The sequence below is a fragment of the Furipterus horrens genome, unplaced genomic scaffold, assembly GCF_987537825.1.
Source record: "Furipterus horrens unplaced genomic scaffold, mFurHor1.1.pri manual_scaffold_6, whole genome shotgun sequence".
NCBI classification, from domain to species: Eukaryota; Metazoa; Chordata; class Mammalia; order Chiroptera; family Furipteridae; genus Furipterus; species Furipterus horrens.
The window spans coordinates 108,023,343-108,047,755 of NW_028327176.1; the positions used below are offsets into that span (position 1 = coordinate 108,023,343).

Sequence of the window (24,413 nt, forward strand, 5' to 3'; positions counted from 1 at the left end):
TCTCATAACAATTGATCCTCTAAAATATAATACAATATTTGGAAAATGTCCTCACACACATCCAAATAAAGGATAATAAAGCAACCCATACAAGATAGCATGAATGATAATTTTTTGCTCAAAAACCTACTATAGCACAAATTACTGAAGGGCTAGTAAAAGACAGATGTAAAGAAAAGTTTGGGTTTTTTTTCTATATTCTTTCTTTTTGTCATGAAGGCTAAGAATTAGGTTTCTTCATAGATGGTTCCTTTATTAATATTACTTACAATTTCTATTTTCTTGAACAATCTAATAAATTTGTTGAATATAATAATCTCTCCTCAAGTTACAAAATGGCCATATTTTAACTAGTCATATCATTCAAAATAAGACAATGATAACTACACTCTAGCACAGAACCTGATTTAGCTTTTCTTTTATTTTAAATACTGTTGGATACACTAAAAACACCTTTCTCTTAAACATGGAAAAGGCAACATGATGAGTAAAATAAAATTTCAATTATTATCATTAGAAAATAGAATCTCAACACAGTCACATTAAAAATACCATGTCATCACTACGATGCATTGCTGTTAATTTAGGATGTTATTGCAATTATAAAATATAAAATATCCTAGTAAAAGCAGAGTATATGAAATATTAAAATTTGTTTTCTGGTTTATCTATAGTAAGGTCTCTGATCTTTGAGTGGTCAACTTTTTTGAGAACCTGAAGAAATCTAGACTCTTCTAGAAAATGTAGACATAAACATTATCTTCGTCATGCAAATGGATGGAATTTGTGGACTCCAGAATAAGAACTCCTGGTACATAGTAACAATATTTCAAACACCTGATAATAATGGCATTTACATACAGGTATCCCCGGAGCTCCTGTTTTTCCTAATGGTCCTGGAGGCCCAATTTCTCCCTAAAAATCAAAAATAGGTAAAATTGAAAATAACCAACTTATTTCCTGAAATCTTTTACTGAAGCACTACAGAATGAAATTCAATACCAATCAGTTTGTCTTCCCTTCCTCTACTGTAAGAAAGGAGCAAGGCAAGGCTGGAAACTGAGGAATCTAACACCTTAAAGAGTTGGGCCTGGGGTCTGTGGGGTCTGTGTGACACCTGCCATTCCTTCAAAGGAAGACAAAGAGTTGGTAAGGTGTGACAACAGGGTGAAAAAATCAGAAAATTTTATTTATCGGAGTTTAAGAGCTATGATAGCAAAAATAAATTAGTAAAAAAAAAAAAAAAAAGAGGTACAGAACAACAACATGTAAATTTCAACTTCTGAGACTATGGCTCACTGGGTACTCCAAGGGATTCTCTGAGTCCAACACAACATCCCAGAAAGAGCATTCCCTGTGAGAGAGTACTGCTTTTGCAAGAAGTAGGGGAAGACTTCAAAGACCCTTCATTGTTAATAAAATATGGTCTGGGTTGAGGTTTTAATTCCGAGGATTTGGAGCTGTGCAGAAACCTGGCCAGAGGTAGAAATGCAGGAGTCAGGGGGTTGCGGTTGTCTGAGAGAGATGCTCATCTCATCTCAGGAAACTGACTGCAGGAACAGCCATGGAAAGAGGCTGGACTTTCCAAGGGGGCCACAATGGTACCCATGCCACCAGCCAGAGGCAGCTCTCCATGCTCCAATTAGACTGAAAGGACTTTCACCAACTGAGATGAAGCAATGAGCTCACAATTGACAAGAAAGAAAGAAGGGATAGTAAAAGACAGATGTAAAGAAAACTTTGTGTTTTCTATACTCTTCCTTTTGTCATAAAGGCTAAGAATTAGATTTCTTCATAGATGTTTTCTTTATCAATATTACTTACAATTTCTATTTCCTTGAATAATCTAACAAAATTTTTGAATATAATAATTTCTCCACAGAGAGTCAACAGATATTGTGAGAAACAGAATTTAGAACTATATATGAAATCTCTAAAAAATAAAAAATAAAGCCAGAAAGACTATTAGGAATTGAAACAGAGTAAGATACTATTATGAATAAAGAGATGTTATTGAGAATTAGAACTAGAAATAAAAACTATGATCATTTAAACTTTTTTTTTAATCAGTTGATGGTTTAAACAGCAAATTAGACAGAGTAGAGGACAAATAAGTACACTGGAAAATACATCCAAAAAATGTATCCAGAATATATATCCAGAATGTAAGGCAGAATAAAAAATATGAAAATAAAAAGATATTTAGAAATACAGAGGATAAAATTAGAAGAAATGAAATATATCGAACTAGAATTCCAGGGAGAAGCAACACGTACAATGAAATGGTAGTAGTATGGAGGTAATGCCTGGTGTCTTCTACTTAATGGAAATAAGTCCACAGAGCCAGGAAAAACAGTGAATTCCCACCAGGATGAATAAAGAGAATTCTGTATCTGGAAACATCACAGTGAGTTTCAAGAACACTAAACCAAATAAAATACCTTAAAAGAATCCCACGGGAAAGAACAGCCTACTTACAAAAGAATGGTAATTAGAATCAAAGCAGATTTTATAGTTAACGACAGAAGCCAGGAGGCGACATAAGACATTCCTCAATGCATTAAGAGAAAATAATCATCGATCTTGAGTTGCATGCTCTACAAAATTATCTCTCAAAAACAAGAGTAAAATAAAGATATTTATAATGAAGTAAAAACTAAAAGACTATTACCACGATATTTGAACTAAAGGAACTTCAAAATATATAGTTCAGGAAGTACTAAAATTACCCCAAAAGGAGGTATATAAATCCAAATCAATATTATCTGGGTAAATCAACAATAACTAATTTGTAAAGTGAAAATAATAAATTCTAAAATCATGTCATATTTGGTAAATGAACTGTTACCATAAATGTAGGAAAAAAGTAAAGATGCATCACCATTTTGCCCCTTTAATAAGTGGATCCTGGCCCAAATCTTTCAACTTTCGTTAATATTTACCTTTTGTCCCATTAATCCCTGGTTTCCAGGAAACCCTGGAATCCCCTAGAAGGAAATAAAGTATATTTTTAATGGAGAATAGTTCATAATTGGATTTTTAATGTGTAAATAATGCATAATTTCAAACACCACCATTTACAGTGGAACACTGCCACCTACAATAATCTAATTTGGAAAACGGGAGATTTATGAGTCAATATTATATGAACATGTCCTGATATTTAAAGTTTTAAATAAAGGCTTTCAAAAACAAGAAGTGATGAGGCTATTAACCTTGGTTCTTTCAGACCAACATAAGTGATGAAATAAGGACATTTCATTTCAACACATTGCTGTGTTACTTATCAAGAATAATGCAGATAAAAACTACTACGAAATCAAAGTTCAGATTCAGTACAACAGTTCCAAAGGCCCTCGCAGTATCACAACTATAATTAAAAACTGATGAAGCTAAACAATTTCCTCCAAACTGAGCCTTGAAACACCCAGGAACCTAACTTCTTGTGTAAAATATGGTCATCTTTCTCCTATGATTCCTTGCTGATAAAATCATTAAGAATATTCAGACCATAGTTCATGGGGAGACAGAAAGAAAAAGAGGTTTGCACATGGCTCAACCCAAATGTACAAGTTCTCTAGCAAGATTCACAGGACACTTATATTAATTTTACACATTTATTAATGAGAAAACAATTCTAATAACCTATTCAATGCATTTACCAAAACGATCATTTAACACTCAAAAAGTGATGGCGCTAATTATGCTAATAAATTTTCATTTCTTATTCATTTTTCGTAGCTCCTTTCTTAATGATATTTCATATGAAATAATTAACATGAGTGTGTGTGTGTTCATGATCTGGCAGGAAAGGTAATCTGAAACACAAGGAAATTGGGCACCATCAGTATTTCTTTGAAAGCTCTCTGCATCTTCAGGGCTTTCAAAGAATAGCAGTGTTCTCCTCAATAAATCAGGGCAAGAGGTAGAGATACTGCTGTCAATGAGCTCAAGTATCTTCTGTTACAAGGAGTGTCTGCCATTATTTTGACTTTCACATCTTGACTTTATTAATACAATACTGCTCGATGTGTTAACCATAATTAGAGTGCAAGACAGGAGCACGTAGTCCTAGCTGTAAAATCCACTTGAATCATAAATTGCAATTCAGTTTTATGCTATCTGGCTCAATTCAATTGCCAGGACTCTACACCCTTCACAGAGAACACAGGTTGCATGTAAGCTATGACTCTCAACAGGGGCTTGCAGTGTAGTTGAAAACACAAGCCTTTATAAATATACTAACTAGATAATAATATAAAACAATATTAAAATTTAAAGTTACATTATAAAACATGAACACAGGACACCCTATAAGCACTTTAAAACATAAAGCAAAAGTAAACTGAGTTTTGAGTATTAAAAAATAGAATTATACGAACTGTATAGACCGAAAATGTATATTCTCAAAGCAATCAATTAAGATCAGTATTGTTCAGAGTAACAGTCCCATTTCAATAAGCCATAATTGAGTATGAAACCACCTGTACCACTGAACTACACACACAAATACAGAAGCTCATTATCCCACTCAAATACACAAACACGAACTCATTATCAGTTTACATAAAGTTCTGGGTTCAGATAAAATCGCCTTATAAAATATTATCAAGGTGGCCACACACTTTTCTAAGCTGAAACTGATACAGCTGTAGCAATGCAGTGTCCCTTGGTGCCAAGAATCCTTAATGGAGTCATGCCTGAAAAAGATGAAATGTTTGCTGCACAGAGTCCTTTATTATTTAGGGTTTAATCGCTATTCAAGTGTCTATGCCCTTCATAATCAAAGACATTAGTAGGGAATAGTTACAGCTATCCTTATTCCTGTCTCTAAAGCCAATCCGAGAGTCAGCAAGGCTACCTCTGCACTCAGGAAAAACTGAGTACAAACCTGGCTTCCAGCTCCCAGAAATCCTTGTGAGCCCCCACATTCACTCCCTGGATTCAGTCTGATGCCCTCTGAGTATAATTCTAAGACTGTCCTTGGTCTGTATTAAGACATATCTGAAATTCTTACATTATTTCAACATATCAGATATTAAAGACTATTTGGGGGGATTCCAAAGGTTTTTTTTCTATTGTCTTTCTTCTAAAATTAGTAAACATTAAAATACATTTCACAGATTTGAAAAGATGTCATATCTTCTATGTCCACTTATACCAAGAATTATTAAATACTTATTTTATAAATAACAAACCAAAAATATATAAAACTACATAATATTTTTTTTAAATGTAAAACTACTTTCTAAAAGCAATTCTGGGCCAAACTAATATAATATTGTGAGCACGCATGGAATAAAAGACTGTTGAGAGAGAGGTTAACCAGAAGAACTGGAATCATTCAGAGTTATATTAGTTAATAAAATTTTCCTAGATAATATTTTCCTGGGCTCCCACTACATTTATTGAAATTGACTAAACTTAGCCAATTTTACATTAGCAGAAATATCATTCAAAACCATTTGAAAGTTATCAGTTTGTTGATCCAATGGTATTTAGTAACAATTACTTCATAGAGTAAATGTTTATCCAAGCTAACTCTTTCATATTTTACTTTCAGCCTGTGTGGTTTTGAGTTCAGGCAACTGTGAAATGTGTAAGTAAAGACAGAAACAAGTATATTAATTGGTAAGAGTAAAGGAACATATTTCTTCCACTTCTGTGATTTCAGTTTGGGTTTCAGGAAGAGCAGAGTTCACTGGAAATTCCTGCATAATGTTGTGGTGAAAAATGTTCGCATACAAAAAATGTTCTAGCTTCTCTGTAACCATTAAACCATAGCTGTAAAACAAAGAAGTCATAGAACATAGACATATATAATTTAGAATAAAGTATTTGGTCTCTATTTCCTAGAGATCACTTTATAATAAAGGAAATGCATCCATGGTCATTACTTAGAAAAGACAATATCACTTTATATTTTCCCACACACAATGAATACATTTTACCCCTTAGAGCATTTTGAATAAAATCCACTTTTAAATAATGCAATTTTTCAGAGTGCTAAGAACATATCTAACCCACTGATGCTTTTTTAAATCAAAATTTCCAACCTTTCTATGTAGTAGAATACTTACTTAATATTACAAATATTTCAAAATATTAGAATCATATTATGTTTGCTGGCTTATATAAAGAATTATTTTGCTCTTTTAATATAAAGGAGTTATTTGTTTATTACCAAAGATTCAATGAAAGAAAAATTCACAAAGATTACCATGGTTATCATTAATAAAGAACATAGAAATAGTGTGAAACACTTAAGTTTAGACTCTGGAGTCAGGCAGTCCATTATGAAGTGGCAAATTGACTCCAAACCAGTTACTTAAACTGTGAAATACCAGTATTGCTATTTTAGACCTGGGTAAAATAATAGAACCTACTTAATTGAGTTGATACATTATATCAATTAACTCTCACAAGTGCTTAACTCAGTGCTTGCACTAAAATGACTGGATTTTCATGACTGTCTTTTCACAGCTCTTCCCTGACTTTTGAAAGTTACAAAATAGATCAGTCAATTCTCTTAAGTCTCAAAATTTGTTTTTTTTCTTCATTTCGAGTAAGCCTTTTTTTGTTTGCTTTGTCTTTTCACCTTGCCTTCTTCTACAGTCATTTCCAAGTTTCCTTTGTATCGAAGATGACTCTGGCAATCTAACACTCCCCACTAGAGGGCGCCAACATGCTGGCATTGGCTATTCATTGCCTTGGCCTTTTGATGTTTAGCTTAGATTATAGAAAAAAACAATTATTTTTGTTTTTTAAACATTTTAAATATATTTCATCACTATTCTCTAAGAAAAAAAAGTATGCCCAAAAATTCCAAATATATTTTCAGGTGAACGCCACAATATTTTCAATCCACTTTTTCAAAAATTCCAGTGACAGGTCATTATGAATGATGTACAAATGATTACTGTGTGGTAAGAAAACTCCAAAGAGAAGTCATAGGTGCTAGGCTCTAAAGAAACCAATACATAAATACTTGCAAATAACTTTAAATATGGAAATTACCCGTTTTACTACTCCCTTTTATCTTTAAGTCGAAAAACAATAACCTAAGTAACACTGGAAACATTTATTCTCCCTCGACTACAAACCAGGACCCACCTGGGACTGGACCCAAATTACCCAAAGATAAATAATTTCAACAGACAATGTTTAGGTCAATAGTTTTGGGTTTCTCATACAACAGAAATGTTACCTGTTGGACATAAGTTACATAAAGAGACAAAGGATCTCACAGGAAGGGAAAGCTGTCTGGGAGCCCTTTGCAAAGTCACTTCGTGTTACTGGCATTTCTATACCTAACCTTAAGGCATATATACACTTTTTTAAAGCCAAGAAGGTATTCTACATGATTTTCAAATATCATTTTTCAAGGCAAGATTTCAAAAGGCAAATATTTACCAAATTAAAGTTACACACCTGAAAACCAAGAGGAGATAGAGGAGAATAGGAATAAAAGGCCCAGGGACAGCCTGCACTGCCGCATCATGGGAAATTCACATAACTGCCTTGAGCCCCCCAATCCAGGAAAAATAACCTTTCCCTTTACGCCAACAAGTTAAATCATGCATGTGAAATACAATAGTGAGTTAAAAGGAATATATACATACAGAAATATATAAACCTGAAAACCAATTCCATTTTAAAGAGAAATTCCAAAATAATACCAGAGTTGTTCTAAGACAAGTATGATCCTCTAAACACCTAAAAAGTGCAGACTATACTTCTTCAGGTACATGGAATGTCACCATATAACTCAGAACAAATTGTGGTAAATTTCTCATTAAGGAGAAAATTGAACATGGACTTTTTTTCAAAGACCTTTATAACTGACTCAGTTACTGAGTAGAAGCTATATACCATTTTCCAGAGAAATAAGGAAGTCATAAATAAAAACATAATATATGATATGTCATCAAATAAAAATAGTTCAAAACATCAAATCAAAGTTGAAGGTAGTTTGAAGAAGAAAACAAACTAATGAGTTTTTAACCTTAATACATTTGTGTGGTAAAAAGCAAATAACTATTTGAAAATTATTTCTATAAGCTTCTATCATATGTATCTTTTATCTGTAACTCCATATTTTTGAAATATTGTGTATATAATGTTACATTTAAATCACTGTATTTATTGTGTAACTCAGCCCACTGTGAATTTTGTTGTTTATACAATGTAAATCCCCATTTTTTCTACTGAAAATAATGAAATGACAGACTTAGCTTTCACTACAGAAAAATTTTAAAGAAAATTACATACTTTTTCTATGATCCTATGACAAATGACCATACATTTAGTAATTTAAAGCAATAGGATTTAACCTTTTACAGTTGTGTACGTCAGAAGTCCAGCGTGGGTTTCACTAGGCTAAATTTAAAGAGGTGGCAAGGCAGCACTTCTCTCTGGAGTCTCTAGGTAAGAACCCATTTCCTACTGATTCAGATTACTGGCAAAATTCAATTCCCAGCAGTTGTAGGACCAAGATCTCTGATTTCTGGCTGGCTGTAAACTGAGCTGTATTCCCTGTTTCTAGATAAAACCACAATGGTCAGCTCATGGGCCCCTTCCCTTATGTTAAACATCAGCAACGGCCAGTCAGATCATTCTCCAGTTAAATATTTTTACCCATTCCTCAACCATCTTCTTCCGCTTTTAATTATTTTTCATTAGATTGGGCCCACTGAGATAATTCACGATAATCTCAAGGCCATTAACCTCAATTACATCTGTAATATCTCTTTACTGCGAAAATTAACATTTTCCCAGGTTCTGAGGATTAGGATGTGGATATCTTTCTCTGGGGTGGGGGAATCATTACCTTGTCTACTTCAGAAATAGTGTCTATCATCCCAGGATCAGACAGTTTCTGTTACTTAAAATTCCCCAGGGCATTAAAAAGATGATGATCTAAAATCAAATGTTGAGGCCATCATAACCCTAATAACCAAACAGTCAAGAATACTTAAAAAAGAAGTCTACAAACTGATACAATTTGTTACTACATCACAAGTGACTTTACTATTGTGTTAGGAAATCAAATATAACAGTGCATTAGAACAAAAGTTGGGCCTGATTAAGTGGGGCTTGTTTCAGGAAGCAATGAGCATTCAACATGAAAAAATATACCCATATGTGTTATGTTCATGTAAGTTATTATATTAATAGAGGAGGAACAATACAAAATCATTTCAAAAGATACTAAAAATGCACTTTGTAAAATTTATCATGCATTATTTATTAAAAACTTTTAATAATCCAGTACTAGACTTGGCAAAACTGAATCTGAATCAATTAGAAATCGATTACAAATATCAGACTTGGTAAAGCATTAGACATTTCTACTTAAAAATTAGAAATAAAGCATAAGTGATTTTGAAATAGTAATTTCACTTACAGTAATACATCCTTTCTCAAAAATATTTCATAAGTATGTGAGATATATATGTAACATCAATAGGAGAGGTTAAATGAAATACATCCATGCTATAAATATTCTATATTCTGTCTTATAACCTGATACAGTAAAACATCCATAATATGGTAAAGTTTCAATGGACATAATTTTTATTTTAAAAATATGTATACATTTTGTTTATATATTTGAATACAAAAAGAGAAAGTTTAAAAAAGAATCTCACTGAATGAACAACAGCTATTATCCCTGAGAGATGAGAATGGGATTTGGATAAGACAGACTTTCAAATATACAACATAACTTCTATATATTTTTCTTGTTTAAGAGAAGTTAAATAATAAATATGTGTAATAAATAATATAAACAATAAAAAAATATTAAAATGTACAATAAAATACTTGGCCCATACAGTTTTTACATTTCAAAAATTTCTCAGAAAAATAATCTAAGACTTTTTTTCACATGTTCAAGTCAACAAAGGAACTACTTTTAAATATTGGTCTTCCAAAATAAAAAGGTAATGCTCTGAACAGTTGTGTCTATTATTGGGTTAAAAATAAAAAACAAAAAAACTAAAACAACAAGAAGACTCAAAGGTCAACTCTGGAAGGCTCTTAACATGACTTACTTCTGTGACCTCAAACAATAACACATTTGTTCAGTTTTCATGACTTCGTACGCTATTCTTGTAGATAAATTTTTATATGTTGTTAAGGATAAACTATTAGACAAAGGCACTAGTATTCCTTAAGGAAGGACAATGTGTGTTTAATAAGCAATGTCTTTGATAAAAGAGATAAGAATTTGGCGTTTGACAAGATGAGCCTAACCAGCAAGTATTTCCCTATTTCCCCACAGTAACAGAAGTTAACTTTCCTAAAATAAAAGTGGTAATTTGGCACATCTAGAATTAAAAGTTGTTTTTGTTTACAAATGTTATGTAAATTTTTAAACTTCTAAGAAAATCAATCACCTAAACATTTTATGTAAAATTGAAAATAGGATAACTTTTAATGACCACATTCCTGTCTTTTTGAGGATTTACCTATTTTTCATTAACCAGTTCTGTCTTATTCAATTGCATATAGATGTATCAGTTTTACAAGATAGATTTGTTTCTGAGTTTGTGTCAAAAAATAATAAAGTATTTTAAATACACAGGGTAACTGAATCCATTTGGAAATAGAATTTCACATTATCGTTCATGGAAATACTGAAGCTTATTTAGACAGAAGAGGCTATTAAAGCACACACAGCCTAAAAGAATAATAAATCCATAATTCCATCTTCCTTTACCATGTCATTAAAATTAATTATTTTCCTTAGCTGGGCACCATCTTCCTACTACTTTCATATTCCTCTGTTTTGATCAACCCATTTCATATCCTCAATAGGTCTAGTTATCAAACACACATAGGACATTGATTAAAAATACAGTTTTTTTGAACTTCCGGCCAAGATGAAAGCATAGACACACATGCTGCCTCTCCCTCCACAACTAAGAAGGAATACAACTACGTCAAAACTGGAAACAACCAGAATTTCCAGAAAATCAAACTACATGGAAGTCCAGCAAACAAAGATATAAAGAAGAAATACTCATCCAGACAGGTAGAAGGGGTGGAGCAAATGCAGTGTGGCGGCAGCAATGGTAGCGGCAGCAACAGGCTGGGAGAAAGTGCAGTCAAACCTTTAAAGTCAGGAGGAACACCTGAGGAGCATTCCCAGCTCCTCATCTAACATCACAGCTCACGGTCCCAGCACCGGGGAAAATTAAGCTTCATTGCTTCTGACTGTGCAGACCAGTGGGGATGGGGTGAAGGCAGAAACTACCGGTCACTCAGCAGAGTGCTTGTTTAAAGGGCCCCCATAGTCCTAGAACATCTGAAGACCCACCCACTCTGGAAACGATGGCCAGGGCAGCAGTTAGAGGGGTGCCAGTCCAGAGTGGAAGTAAGACAGGTGCCTGGAAAAGAGGTGAGTGCTGGGCAGGCAGCATTGTTCCCTCTCAGACCCCTCCCCCATATACAGCTCTACAACGTGGTGAAACAGGTTGCCCTGTACTGACGAATCCCTAATGTTCCTCCCCTTACAACATAACAGGAGCGACAACTCTACCTGGGATGTGGAGGCAAACAAACACAGGAACCTGTCAGAATGAGGAGACAGAGAAGTATGGCCCAAAAGGGGGAATAGATCAAGGTTCCAGTGGGAGAACTAAGTGACGAGGAAATAGCCAACCTAACAAATGAGGAGACAGACAACCTAACAGATGCAGAATTCAAAACACTGGTTATAAAGATGCTCACAGGCTTGACAGATATGCTTGAGTATGGCAAACTCATAAGAGAAGTGAAGGCTCTGCTAAGTATAATGAAGGAAAATCCACACAAAGCCAATGGTGAAGGGAAGGAAACTGGAGTTCAGATGAATGATTTGGAACATAAGGAAGAAAAAAACAGTCAACCAGTGCAGAATGAGGAAGCAAAAATTGAAAAAATGAGGAAAACTTCCCAAATTTTGTGAAGGAGATGGACATACAGGTCTGGGAAGCACGAAGTTTCCCAGGTGAGCAGGACCCAGAGTGGACCACACCAGGACGCACCATGATTGAGATGCCAAAGGTAAAAGATAAAGAGACAGTCCTGGGAGCAGCAAGAGAGAGTCAGAGAGTTGCCTACAGAGGGATGCCTATATCAGCTGATTTCTCAAAAGACACTTTGAAGGCAGAAGGGACTGGCAAGCAGTATTCAATGTGATGAAAGGCAACCTGCAACCAGTACTGCTCTATCCAGCAAGGATATCATTTGGAATGGAAGGGCAGATGAAGTGCTTTCCAGACAAGGTGAAGCTAAAGGAGTTCATCATCACCAAGCCATTATTATATGAAATGTCAAAGGGACTTAAGAAAAAGAAGATCAAAACTATGAACACTAAAATGACAACAAACTCACAACTATCAACAACTGACTCTAAAAAAGAAAAACAAAATCCAACTAAGCAAACCAGAATAGGAACAGGATCATTTGGAGGGTTATCAGCTGGGAGGGGGAGTGTGAAAAATGGGGATATGGTTCAGGGATTAAGAAGCATAATCGATTGGTACAAAATAAACAGGGAGATGTTAAGAATAATATAGGAAAGAGTGAAGCCAAAGAACTTATATGCATGACCCATGGACATGAACTAATGGGGGTGGGATTGCTGGAGGAAAGCAGGATAATGGGCAGAGGGGAGCAAAGGGGAAAAACATTGGAACTACTGTAACAACATAATCAATAAAATATACTTAAAAATAATACAGTTTCTTGAACTTCAGCTTCTGATTCTGATTCATTAGGACAGGCTTGGGCCCAGAAAACTGAATTTTAACTGGACCTCTGGTGATTTTGATTAAGGTAATATGTGGATCACAGTTGGAAAACAGTGTTATGAAAAAATATCAAAGATTCTTAAAAATTATCTGTGTTTTGGATGTTAAGCTAAGAGAGTCATGAAGGAGATTTTAATTTGATTTACTATCTTCCAGTTAATTTTTATATAATTCATTTTATGTCTTCCTGCTTAAAAACTACTATATATTGGGTTGGTTAAAAAGTCTGTTGAGTTTTGTTCTGTAAAATAAAAGACACATTTTTCATTTTCACCAATAACTTTATTGACTTGGATATTTTGAGTATGTCAGCTATCTTCTGCGTGGTATAACATTGATGGTTTTCAGTTAATGTCTTGATTTCATTGCTATTAACTTTAACTGGTCTACCCAACCGTGGAGCATCATCCAATGAAAAATCTCCAGCATGAAACTTTGCAAACCACCTTTGACATGTTCTATCAGTCACAGCATCTTCTCCATACACTGCAAAAATCTTTTGTGTTTCAGTTGCATTTTTACCTTTCTTGAAATAATAAAGCATAATATGCCAAAAATGTGCATATCTTCTACCTTCAATATTAAAATATTTGCACAAAAATTCACCAATTTTGATGTTTTTTTTCAAATGCACACTGATATGACAGCTGTCACAATACAATCTAACAAAATTGTTTCAAAGAAAGTTAAAGATAACTAAGCACAACTAGAGCCATCATGCAGAAAAAATATAACAGACATTTTGGCTAACCCAAAGTAAATTATTTTCCCACCAATCTTTGACTCCTTGATCAAAATTGTTAACACGTTGACTTCCATGATTAATTTCATTTTTCTTTGATGTCTTTTAAAAGTCTTGACCTGCTACAAGACTTTTATATACAGCTTTATAGAGTATGTTTCTTGAGTGAATTTTCTATTTCCCTAACTGAAGAGCAAATATTCCATCTGAAACCACCTGGTAAACTGTTGTACATTCTATGATTGCTCAGTAAATATTAGCACCTGTCTATACATCTTAGTAAGAACCCAAAACAATTCTAAGGATTTCTCTTGGAGGTTTTCAATTTTGTGTACTTGTTACAGAACCCCTGGGCTGCTCCAATTGAAAACAAACCCACGGGCTCTTTAGTCAGGGGCCCAAATGTCTGCCGCCAAAATTATAACTCTCAATACCAGAGTTTAGTAAAAAGAAAAAGAATTGTTTATTTAACAGTTATATAGATTTAGTTATTTGCGGATTTCTGTTGTTAAGTCTTATATTCTTTAAAACACCCATAAGCACATATCCTTGCCTCTCCCCTCTACCAAACCAGACTAGTTTTAGAAAAGTTAGAGAAACCGTTTCCCTACTTTCCAAACACAGTTCAGCTTTACCAGTAGCTGTCAATCATTCAATCCTGATTGGGGAGACCTTGTCTGTGTTATGGGGTCCACCAGCTTTTAATCCAGAACCTCGTGGATTCTCTGCCTCCTTGGAAACTGCATAGTTAGTCCTTTTGTAATCCACATGGTCAGTCTGTTCCTTTTCAAAGCAGCAAGGTATGTCCCTTCCTTAAAACTGCATCATCAGTCCCAGTTAAATTCACATAGCCAGCCTCCGCCTCAGTCAAATCCGCACAGTCAGCCTGGCTAAAATGTCTGCCGCTTATTTTTAAATCCCTGACTACGTCTTCTGATGCAGTGGGTGCCGTAACCAGTTCTGACCATTCACAGAACCTCACGCAGGCTCTGTGTGCTTTCTCCACACCATCCCCTGGTCCCAGTCCCCTCCCATCTACCTGAGACTTTGGATGCATTAAAGCCATTTTGCATAACAAAGACACTAGCCACCAGCCTCAGGCATGCGGAGGCATTCTGAAAAGATGCTTCCTTCTCCCCATCCACCAGCCGCAAACTCGGGATTTTTGGACTCCCCTGTTTCTATAAAATACTTAGTCATTTCATTTTTTAAATATTATTGGTCAGAAATTCTGTGTTTCACCTATCAATTAAGTAACTTCTTTTTTACATAGACAAAAGAAAATCCTGTAATAACAAAAAAGTTACTCATAGTTTTTAGAACCAATAAATCATCATAGGATTCCTTTGCCCAGATTTAATTTTAATATTAAATAAGAGTAAGTTTATCAAATTACTCTTTATTTGCAATAAAAAGATTTTTATTGAAAAAAGCTAGTCCCTATGTTTTAATAAAATTAAAAGAAATTTGCTTTCTAATATCCTGTGTTGATATTTTCCATCAGATGAAATTCATGGTGAACGATTAGTGTAGGACATGACTTCTAGAATGTACTTATAAATACTAGTCTCATGATTAGTATAGTCTTTAGTTAACAACACACATAGTTTTTTTATATAACCCCCAAAACATGTATCCATGCCAAAAGCATTTCAAAGCCACAATCTTTTAAAGAAACAAATTAAAACAGAGCATTTAACTATGAATTAACTAGGCATGTCTATTTCAAACAATAAAATATTTATGCTCAGCAGTCATGACTACAAAAATTATTTTTATAAACCATTTTAGTAGCTAGAACTACTGACAATCAATTACCTAATTAGGTGCTTACTTCATTACCAAAAATAAAAATAAATGTTGATATAAACTAAATAAATATTTTTGAGTGCTCTTTCTCAGATATTTGCCCTCTGTTTTAACACCTTAAACACAACCAGAACATAAATAATGTTCTGGTGTTAATTCTCAGAGGGATCATGCATTTGCCTAGTGTTCAAAGTGGTAATCACATTCAAGCATTTTGAATATATAAAACAACAACAACAAAAACACAAGGAAGAGATTTTTAAATGACATGATCTAGTTACCACAATGTGCACCATGGATGACATAAAAAACACAGTTGTTACCACAGTCAATGAAGGTACAATGAATGTAAAACATTTTCATTACATCTGCTCAAATAGCAGTTTGTATGGATCATGAAACCAGTATTAAAATAAACATGCCTTGTCTTGAGCAACACTGTTTTGTTAAATCTATATTTTTCATGCTTTGGAAATGGAGAATGTATTTGGACCATTCAAGAATATCATATGAGAACCTCTCAGATATCAAAAGTTTTTAAAGCAAAAATGTCCCTGGCCCCCTTAGCACTACAGAACATATTTACTCAGAGGATATATTATCCATTCTGAGACTTAATCATGCATCATTTATTATGTTCAATTGCATTTATTCCTCTTGTTATTTCAAGACTTAATAAAGCCTCTTTGAAATGATAAATGAACAAAGAAGAGGAAGACTCAAATAAATGTATTTTAATGCTTATAAATGATCTTACAATGACCATGTAATAAAAGATTTCTTTAAAAAAACCACCAACCATAATGATCACTACCGTAGGCACAGAGCTTCTAAACTTAGAATCCACAATGTTGCTTTATGAAGTCGTTTGATGGTGGTCTGGTTTTACTATGCCAATGAAATCATTTATAATAGGGAAGAATCAAACAGATCTATGATTACACCTGGTGTGACTTTATTAACTAATTTATACAGATAATTGGCCAAGATTAGCTTTGTTAGATTAAAGAAAATATATTTCCACAGTTATTCAATGTCAAATGCCTTATTTCGGGAGACCAAATAAATGTCGATATTACTTATAAATTTAGTCACTTCTGTAGATAATTGGTTATTTACATTATTTAATTTAGATAAAACCTATTTCAAAATCCATTCAAAGAGTTATTCTCAAACAAGTTTTAAAACCTAACCTGAAATTAGCAGGGAATTATTACAATAATAAATAAATAGAGTTTCCTAAATTGTTAAATGTGGGTTGCCTTCACCCTAAAAGTGCCATGTGAAATTCTTAGCAGATACCAGGTTAAGGCTGTTCCGCTCAACACATACCAAGGATGTGCCACTCCTGATGCCTGCAAAAGGATTGGAAAAAGTGTTACAAATCAGCACAAAAGACTTTAAAAAGCTTGACACACAACTGCAAATCGAATTAAGAACAAGAACAGAACTAGTGGTTTGTTTGTTTTTTTTTCTCTCTTACCTTTCTTCTCAATCTAAATCAGAAATATAGTCAAGCGAGCAAATGAAGACACCTCCACTTTACTAGTATAATAAAGTGGATTATTCCACATGGGAAAGCACCAGAGCAGTTCAACATTAAGTTTTCCCAAGAATTTAATACATGCCTTCAGTAGATAAGCACAAAAATGACATGTCAAATAATCACACCACAGAAAAGGTGATTAAACAAAAGACCCACTTGTCTCTCAGGTAAATGAGGACTTGGAAGGGCTCAGCAGTTAACATCACACCATAAAGATAAGCACAACATGTGGTTTAGCAAGAATTCGAAAGGCATGAGGAAAGGAAACATCAAAAGCCTCTATGAGCCAATGTCCTCACATACAGTACAATGATCCCCATGTCTTTATTCCAGGGGGAAAAAACAAACAATAAAGGAAATATATCCACAATAAAAAGATGGAAGACATCTTTAACTAAGAAATATGCGCTCACCTCTATGAATCCAGAAAATGCAGTAACGTTTCTCATTCTCAGTCATGGAGTTCCGGGGATCTCAGTTCAAACAGTGAACCCTACTCCCACGTACAAATCTTCACCATGAGGCTCTCTGTGCATTATTAGCAAGCGAATGGCTCAGAGTGCCTGAGGAAATGCTACACTAAATACAAGAAGTCGTCAGGACTGAGCGTCAGGACAGGAATAGCTATGACAAAGAGGCAGTGGGAAGACTGCTACTGCAGGTCATTTGGTCAGCAACAAGTGACCAGTGTACAAGATAATAATTTGGTCCAAAAGCTGACATAATCAAAAATCAATATTTCCAGTTATCATTTTTCAATTCCTGGCAAATTTAGTGTGCTACTGCCTGGTACTGCCCTGTCCCCTCACTCACCCAAGATAAAATCAGAGTGATTTTGTGAGAAGTTAGGAAAACACATTTTGAACAATTGAGGATTCCTTGAAACAATCTTAATCTTCATCCCCTGACAAACATAAAAATGTAATCCGATTAAACATCTTTTATATAAGAAAGAAACATTGTGAAACTTTCAAAATCTAGGCCTTAATTTTTCTCTAATGTATAACAAAAACATGTGAATGAGGAAAATAAAAGACCAAGAAGCAAAAATAGAACATAACAAACATCAAAAACCAAGCTGGGAGAACAAATAAGCAAAGTAACCGAAACATGATTAAACCACATCTACCATGCCGATACATTTTTACGCATACATATTCATATAGTGTTATATTTTTAAACTCTGGTTTACATACATTATACATTATGTGTCAGACATTTCAATTTTCCAACTTTGCAATATAATGAATAGTACAGGGAAGATATATGGGGTCAAAGTTACTAAATGCAATGTAAAAATGTAGAAAAATGAAAAGTGGATAAAAATAAGTTTTTAAAAATACATGAGATTTAACTAAATTGATGATACAGAAAATACCGATGACTTAAAAGCCTTGCTTTTAACCACATTGTCATTTAAATCTGTTTATCTATTTGCTTTATGTCCAGATGTTTTCGATCAATACATGTGCTACCAAGAGTTTGAGATATGTATATACTCACATGCCTTTTTACATGGGATCATTACATAAATGACTGTTAAGGATTAGAGTAGATGAAAAGACCAGTATACTGGTTTCCTTTGGATGCTATACAAAAAGTACCACAAACTTATTAGCTTAAAACAACATAATTTTATTCTCTCACAGTTCCGGAGGCCAGAAACTGAGGTCGAGTTCTAGACAGGGTTGCACTCCCCAGAGGCTCTAGAAGAGGATCCATTCCTCACCTCTTCCAGCTTCTGGTAGCTGCTAGCATTCCTTGACATGTGGCCTCATCACCCCAATCTAAGGCATTAGTCCCTCTGAGAAACTTCAGTTTTTCTCTTAATGCCTTTCAACTGATTAGATCAGACCTACCCAGGTAATCCAGGATAATTTCCCCATCACAAAATCTTTAATCACATCTGCAAAGACCCATTATTCAAATAAGACAACATTTATAGATTTCGAGTATTAGGATCTGATATCTTTCTGAAGAAGAAAAGCATTTTTCAATCTCCTGGACCTAGTATTCACAGAAATTCTTCTAAACTTTTCTTGAACCTGACTCACTATTTCTTACTGGAATTGTATTATTCCCAATTTTTACATGTCTATTCTAATTACCCAAAGCTTAGTCCTCTAGTCTTCCTATCAAAACGCCCTCATTGTTATCTAGATATGTTTCAGTTAAAAATATATTAGGAACAACCCCATCCCCACCCCCAGCCAAAACTGATTCTTCTTGCTCTATTTCCAATTTATGGGTTGGTCTTTCTGTGCCTCTATTCATGTATTAAGATTTTGAGAGTCATCCTCTTTCATCTTACTCACATACAGTTGATCGTTGAGCTCTACTGGTACCAGTTAGATCATTTCAAATAGTCCCAAACTCCCCATGCCAAATCTGAGTGTTCTTGCCTTAGCTGGAACTGCAGGTGACACAGCTCAGCTACTGGGCTCAGCACCACCCCAGCTCACCTACTATACATTCTCTCTTCTGCTGTCAGTGATCTTTCTCAAACATTCTAAATCTGATCAACTCACTTCCTTACTTAAAACTTTGAATGGCTCCCACCACTCTCAGAATTAAGTCCTAATAGCACAGACTTACAAGGCCCCTCTTAATATGGAGTCTACCTAACCTTACAATCTCATCTGGTATATTTACCTTCTCCACACCCAACCCCCCAACCCCAATGCATTCTTAGCAGTCTGAACAAAAGTATTTCAGCTTTTCCCAAAGTATCATGATTCTTTTATTTCTGTGTTTGGAGCATGCCACAACTCTTGCCTTGCCAGCCCAAAGAACCCGCCAATTCCCATTTATACGCAAGAAATTGGCCAAGAGAGCATTAAAAATGCATCCCTATATATTTTAAATAAGTGAATTGTATAGTATGTGAATTATATCACAATAATGATGTTATTTAGGGAAAACAGAATGCATACCTTTCAGTAGCATCTCCAAACTCATTTAGTGTTATACACATCTTCTACAGATTTGCAAGACCCCTGTTCCTAACATTGTACTATGTTGTGATCTGTTGGCTCATCTGACTGCTGGAGGGCAGGGCCATGACATTCACCTTCACCTTCTCCTCAACTAGTATGATGTCAGGCACAAAGCAGACACTCAGTAAATGCTTACTGGAAAGGTGATTGAAATATTGTAATCCCTAAACACAGTGATACATAGTTGAAACCAATTGTAATAAACACAGCAGGTGTTAGAATTGAGTTTACAGTCACCCGGATTGAAGTTAAATGAGTAAAATTTACTACTTAGAAAGTAAGGTACCTTTAGGACTGAATTACTGTTAGGATTGACAATACTAGTCTTTAAAATGCAAAACATAGACATGTGAATGTAATTGTTCATTTTTTATTAACTTATTGTTGACACTATTAACTGATGTCCCCATTTTTACCCCATTTGCCTGCCTCCACCCCCACCCCCCACTCCCCTCTCTGACCAACCCACACTGTTGTCTGTGTCTGTGGGTTATGCATATATGTTGTCTAATCCCTTCACTTTGTTTATCCAATCCCCCTTCTCCCTTCCCCCACCTGACAGCTGTCAGTCTGCTCCATGTATCCATGCCTCTGTTTCTATTTTGTTTGTCAGTTTATTTTGTTCCTTAGATTCCACATATAAGTGAGATCATATGGCATTTGTCTTTTTCTTTGGTATAATCATTTTCCAGTGAAATATAGCCTTTGTCTTCCAGTTGAATTCCAGGAGTTATTTAATATTTATCAATCTGCTTACATGGATGAATTACTATCTGGCTGCTATAAGCTATGTTTAATTAGCTTTAAAGCATTTTTTTCTAAAAGCTTCTGTCCTTCCAACTTAAGCTCCATTAATTTTTTTGGTTCCCACATTATAGAACAAATAATATAGCGAACATGTCCTTTTTAGTGGGGCCAAATCATTCATTATGCATACTTAAAACAAGCATCCACATGCAACAGAAGTCTTCATTTCTTGGGGTTACCGAATATATAAACTTTCATTTTTCCCATTTTCAAAGCTTCTCCACAAATGGTAAAGACCAATCTTCACAGAATGATATGTCTAACAATCAAATTCTCATTAATTGTGAAAATAACAGAGCAGTTTGTAATGTTAATTGTTCTTAATTGAGAAAAAATAAAGACCAGAAGAATTATATCCAGACAACATGGGCAAATTTTAGAGGCTTAATCCAGACATTGTTTTCCTAACAGACTATGTCTCCTGGCACAGGAAACCTGTCTGCCTCCCACCACTTAGCAGGAAAGAGTGAGAAGTGGAAGAAAAGGGACAGGGATCCTTGCTCGCTTTTCCAGATCTGGTGGGAGAGAAACTGAAGAGTCTCCCTTGGTAACTCCCACTCTCCTATCTGGTTGGTACAGGAGGAGAGAGTACATCAAAATAATCTCCACTACCCCGCTGCCATCATTCCCTGCCTCAACTCCTCGCTTGTGTTTTCCTCCCCTAGAACTTTGTAATTTACTTTTTGGTTGTTTTTCTTTTTATCCTTTCGCTGTCTCTCTCCTCTATGAGGCTGTGCACTCCCATGGGGCAGTCCTGGTTTGTCTCCTCACTAAACCCAATGTTGTACACATTTCAGGAATGCACTAAATGTTGGGTGGAATTCTGAAGGACCATGCTGCCTGGTATAAAAATGTGTGCTAGTGCAAAAGCTCTAGAAAGGGGTAAGTCTTGAATAAAGTAGAAGCAGGCAGGGCAGGAGAAAATACAAAGTTTGCTTTCATTAATGGGATCACAGCAGTGTTAAATTCAAAATAAATATATGCTGCTCACAGTGCATTGTGGTTTATAGATTTGCTGGTCAGCTGCTCTGTCACACTGCTTCTGTAGAAAAATGAGGCCCTATGCTTCCAAGTAAATGACACAAACATTTCGAACACAATCAAGGCAAATTATAATCAGTCTCTGATGTCCACTGTCTCTTACTTCCCTATCCCCTTTCACCGTTTTTCTCACCACTCAGTCTTCCCCTCCCTACCCACCTCCTTTTTCATTCACTCAAGCATGAGCACATGCATGCACACACACACACTTTATATTTTTCTGAAACGAAAATATAAACATAGCCAGTCTCACATTCAGTTACCAAGTCCTAGAATTATTCTTTAATAACAATTACTGCTCAGACATGTTAAACTCACACAGTCCCTGCTGAATTCTCTCCATTTCATTAAAACCCAAGTTGAGGCCTTATTTGCCCAGGCCTGGTCTGTTAAAACACCCAGCTAATAGTGTCCTAATTCCAGTCTCTTCTCCTTTTGATTCATTCTGCACATACCAGCCACTCATAACTGCCTCAAAGTACTACTTTTCATCATCTATTCATTCTTTCTTACAAAACTCTCAAAGCAAGTGAATCAAGTTTGCTTCCCAAATTCATATTCCAGGATCTCCATTTTATGATCCTAATCACTTCCTAACTTTACTTCCTACCACCCAACAAGGACCCTTCATAGGACCTCATTAAGATCATTTCATTATTTCGTGGGTACACCCTTAACCAACCTACCTGTGTGTCCTCACTCATTAGTTCTCCCTCTTGTCATTCCAAGCCATCCTTTCTTGACCAAATCTAGCTCCAAATCCATGGTAAAAATTTCTCAATCACCTCATGATACAAGATTCCCTTCCTATACTCACTTATTCAGGATTTGTGCAATGGTTTTACAAATATTTTCTCATTTCCTATGGAAGCCTCACAATATCCCTATGAAGTAGGCACCATGGGCATGCGCACTTTCTCCATGAGGAGAAAAGTGTTAGAGCTGTTAAGTGATTCATCCTAGGTCACACAGCTGGAATGTTGCAGAGACTATTTTCACACTCTGGCCTTCTGACTCCACTTTCAATCCCTATTTGGCATTTACTATAATCTGCCTCAGGCTGGTAATTATTTGCATCATTTTTGCTATCATCCAAACTAGATTATAAATCCCTGAAGGCGGGTGCTAAGGAGAGAACTTTCCCCAGTGCATCATGATACACAAAATGAGAATTCAGTGAAGATCTGATTGAGTGATTCTAAGAGTAGTTCAATCCCTCCACCCCATTTCAGGAGCTTCGGTGATCCTTCTTTCCCTCTGATGTCCAATATTTAGATTCTAAGCACTCAACTGAACACTTTGTAATAAACTACAATAGACATTGGCCATTATTTAACTTCTTGACCAAGTCCCCTCCCCACTAATTGCAAATTCCCTGAAGATACGTCATTTTGACCAAAAAAGAAAAAAGAAAAGAAATCTGCTGGGATTTAAATGTTGGCCAAGTTGGCCATGAATTGTAGGAATAAGTGGAAAAAAGTATTTCCAAAACCCATCTGAAGTTGAGTCATGTGGCACACTTGCTACAAATACATGTATCTAGGATTCAGATTCAATACTTTTATAATCATATGTTTCTTTACCTTGATTCTTCTAAACATACAATCCCAGAGAACACACTACAAAACAATGAGTGAGTGGCCAAGTGACATTGACTAAAAGGCTCATCGACAGACCAAGTGGTGCTATGCCCTGGTTTGTGTGGACACGGCTGCTTGCGATTATACTGCACTTAATTTCCTGCTAGCAAAACTCATCCTAGTTTGTAAAACAGGATTAAATATTTCACTCTTCCACAAAGAACTTTTCCAACTTCCAAATCTGGAAGTCACTAAAGAAGAACAGGGCATCTGGGAAGAGAATTTAAATACTCGATAGGCTTCATGACAGGAAAAGAGCTTCAGCCTGAGAAGTGAATTGAGAAGGTACTCACAGGCTCTCCCCGTGGTCCATCTTGCCCTGGAGCACCTGGAGGGCCTGCTTCTCCCTTTTAACAATAAACAGAAATAAAGGATTCCATTTTCAGGCATGCTTATAAAGTAACAGTATTTACATATTAAAGCGTATTAGATACAAACAGAAAAATAAAAATTTGTAAATAGTAAATCTATACATGACAGCAGGTAGTTAAGTTATAAAATGATTGTGGTACCACATACTCATAAGAATAGCACATCCTTCTTATCATCAACGTAAATGTGACCAAAGTTTACGTCAATCCACTTAATTTTTATTTTGACTTAAAAATTTGATCATCCTATTAAATTGAATTTGACATTGCTTCCAAAGAATGGCATTTTAAAATCAAAATAAGGAGTTTTCATTAAGAATGGAGTTACTTGTAAATTATTATGTGAAATTATTTGGAACTTTTGTACCTACCTATTTAAAATTTACATCAAAAATGTGTATTTTTAGGTATCTGTCAGAAGTATAGTAATTCTTAGTTCTATATCTTTAAGTTTCTAAGCTCAGATTACATCCACCTTTTAACATCTTTAAAATGTTTCCCAAATTTAGGCTTTTTAAAACCTAAGAATTATTAAAAGCCATAATTTTTGTCTCTGTTCAGTGAAGTGTTATATCATAGCAAGTAAACACTATTTTCATACCAGGGAGACCATTTCATCCTACATGAAAGCAAGAAAGAAAGTAAAACAAAAGCTTTATTT

At 35.0% G+C, this 24,413-nt stretch overlaps 1 protein-coding gene across 1 annotated transcript in view; it reads right to left on the reverse strand.

The window, feature by feature from the left end:
* COL21A1 (collagen type XXI alpha 1 chain) overlaps positions 1–24,413 on the reverse strand; it is a 181,763-nt gene that overhangs the window by 21,005 nt on the left and 136,345 nt on the right. Inside the window, exons 17-19 of the mRNA XM_090282615.1 lie at positions 23,675–23,728; positions 2,943–2,987; positions 862–915 (exon numbers count right to left, since the gene is read on the reverse strand). Of these exons, the coding sequence (XP_090138741.1) occupies positions 862–915; positions 2,943–2,987; positions 23,675–23,728 (153 nt within the window). The remainder of the gene's footprint in view (positions 1–861; positions 916–2,942; positions 2,988–23,674; positions 23,729–24,413) is intronic.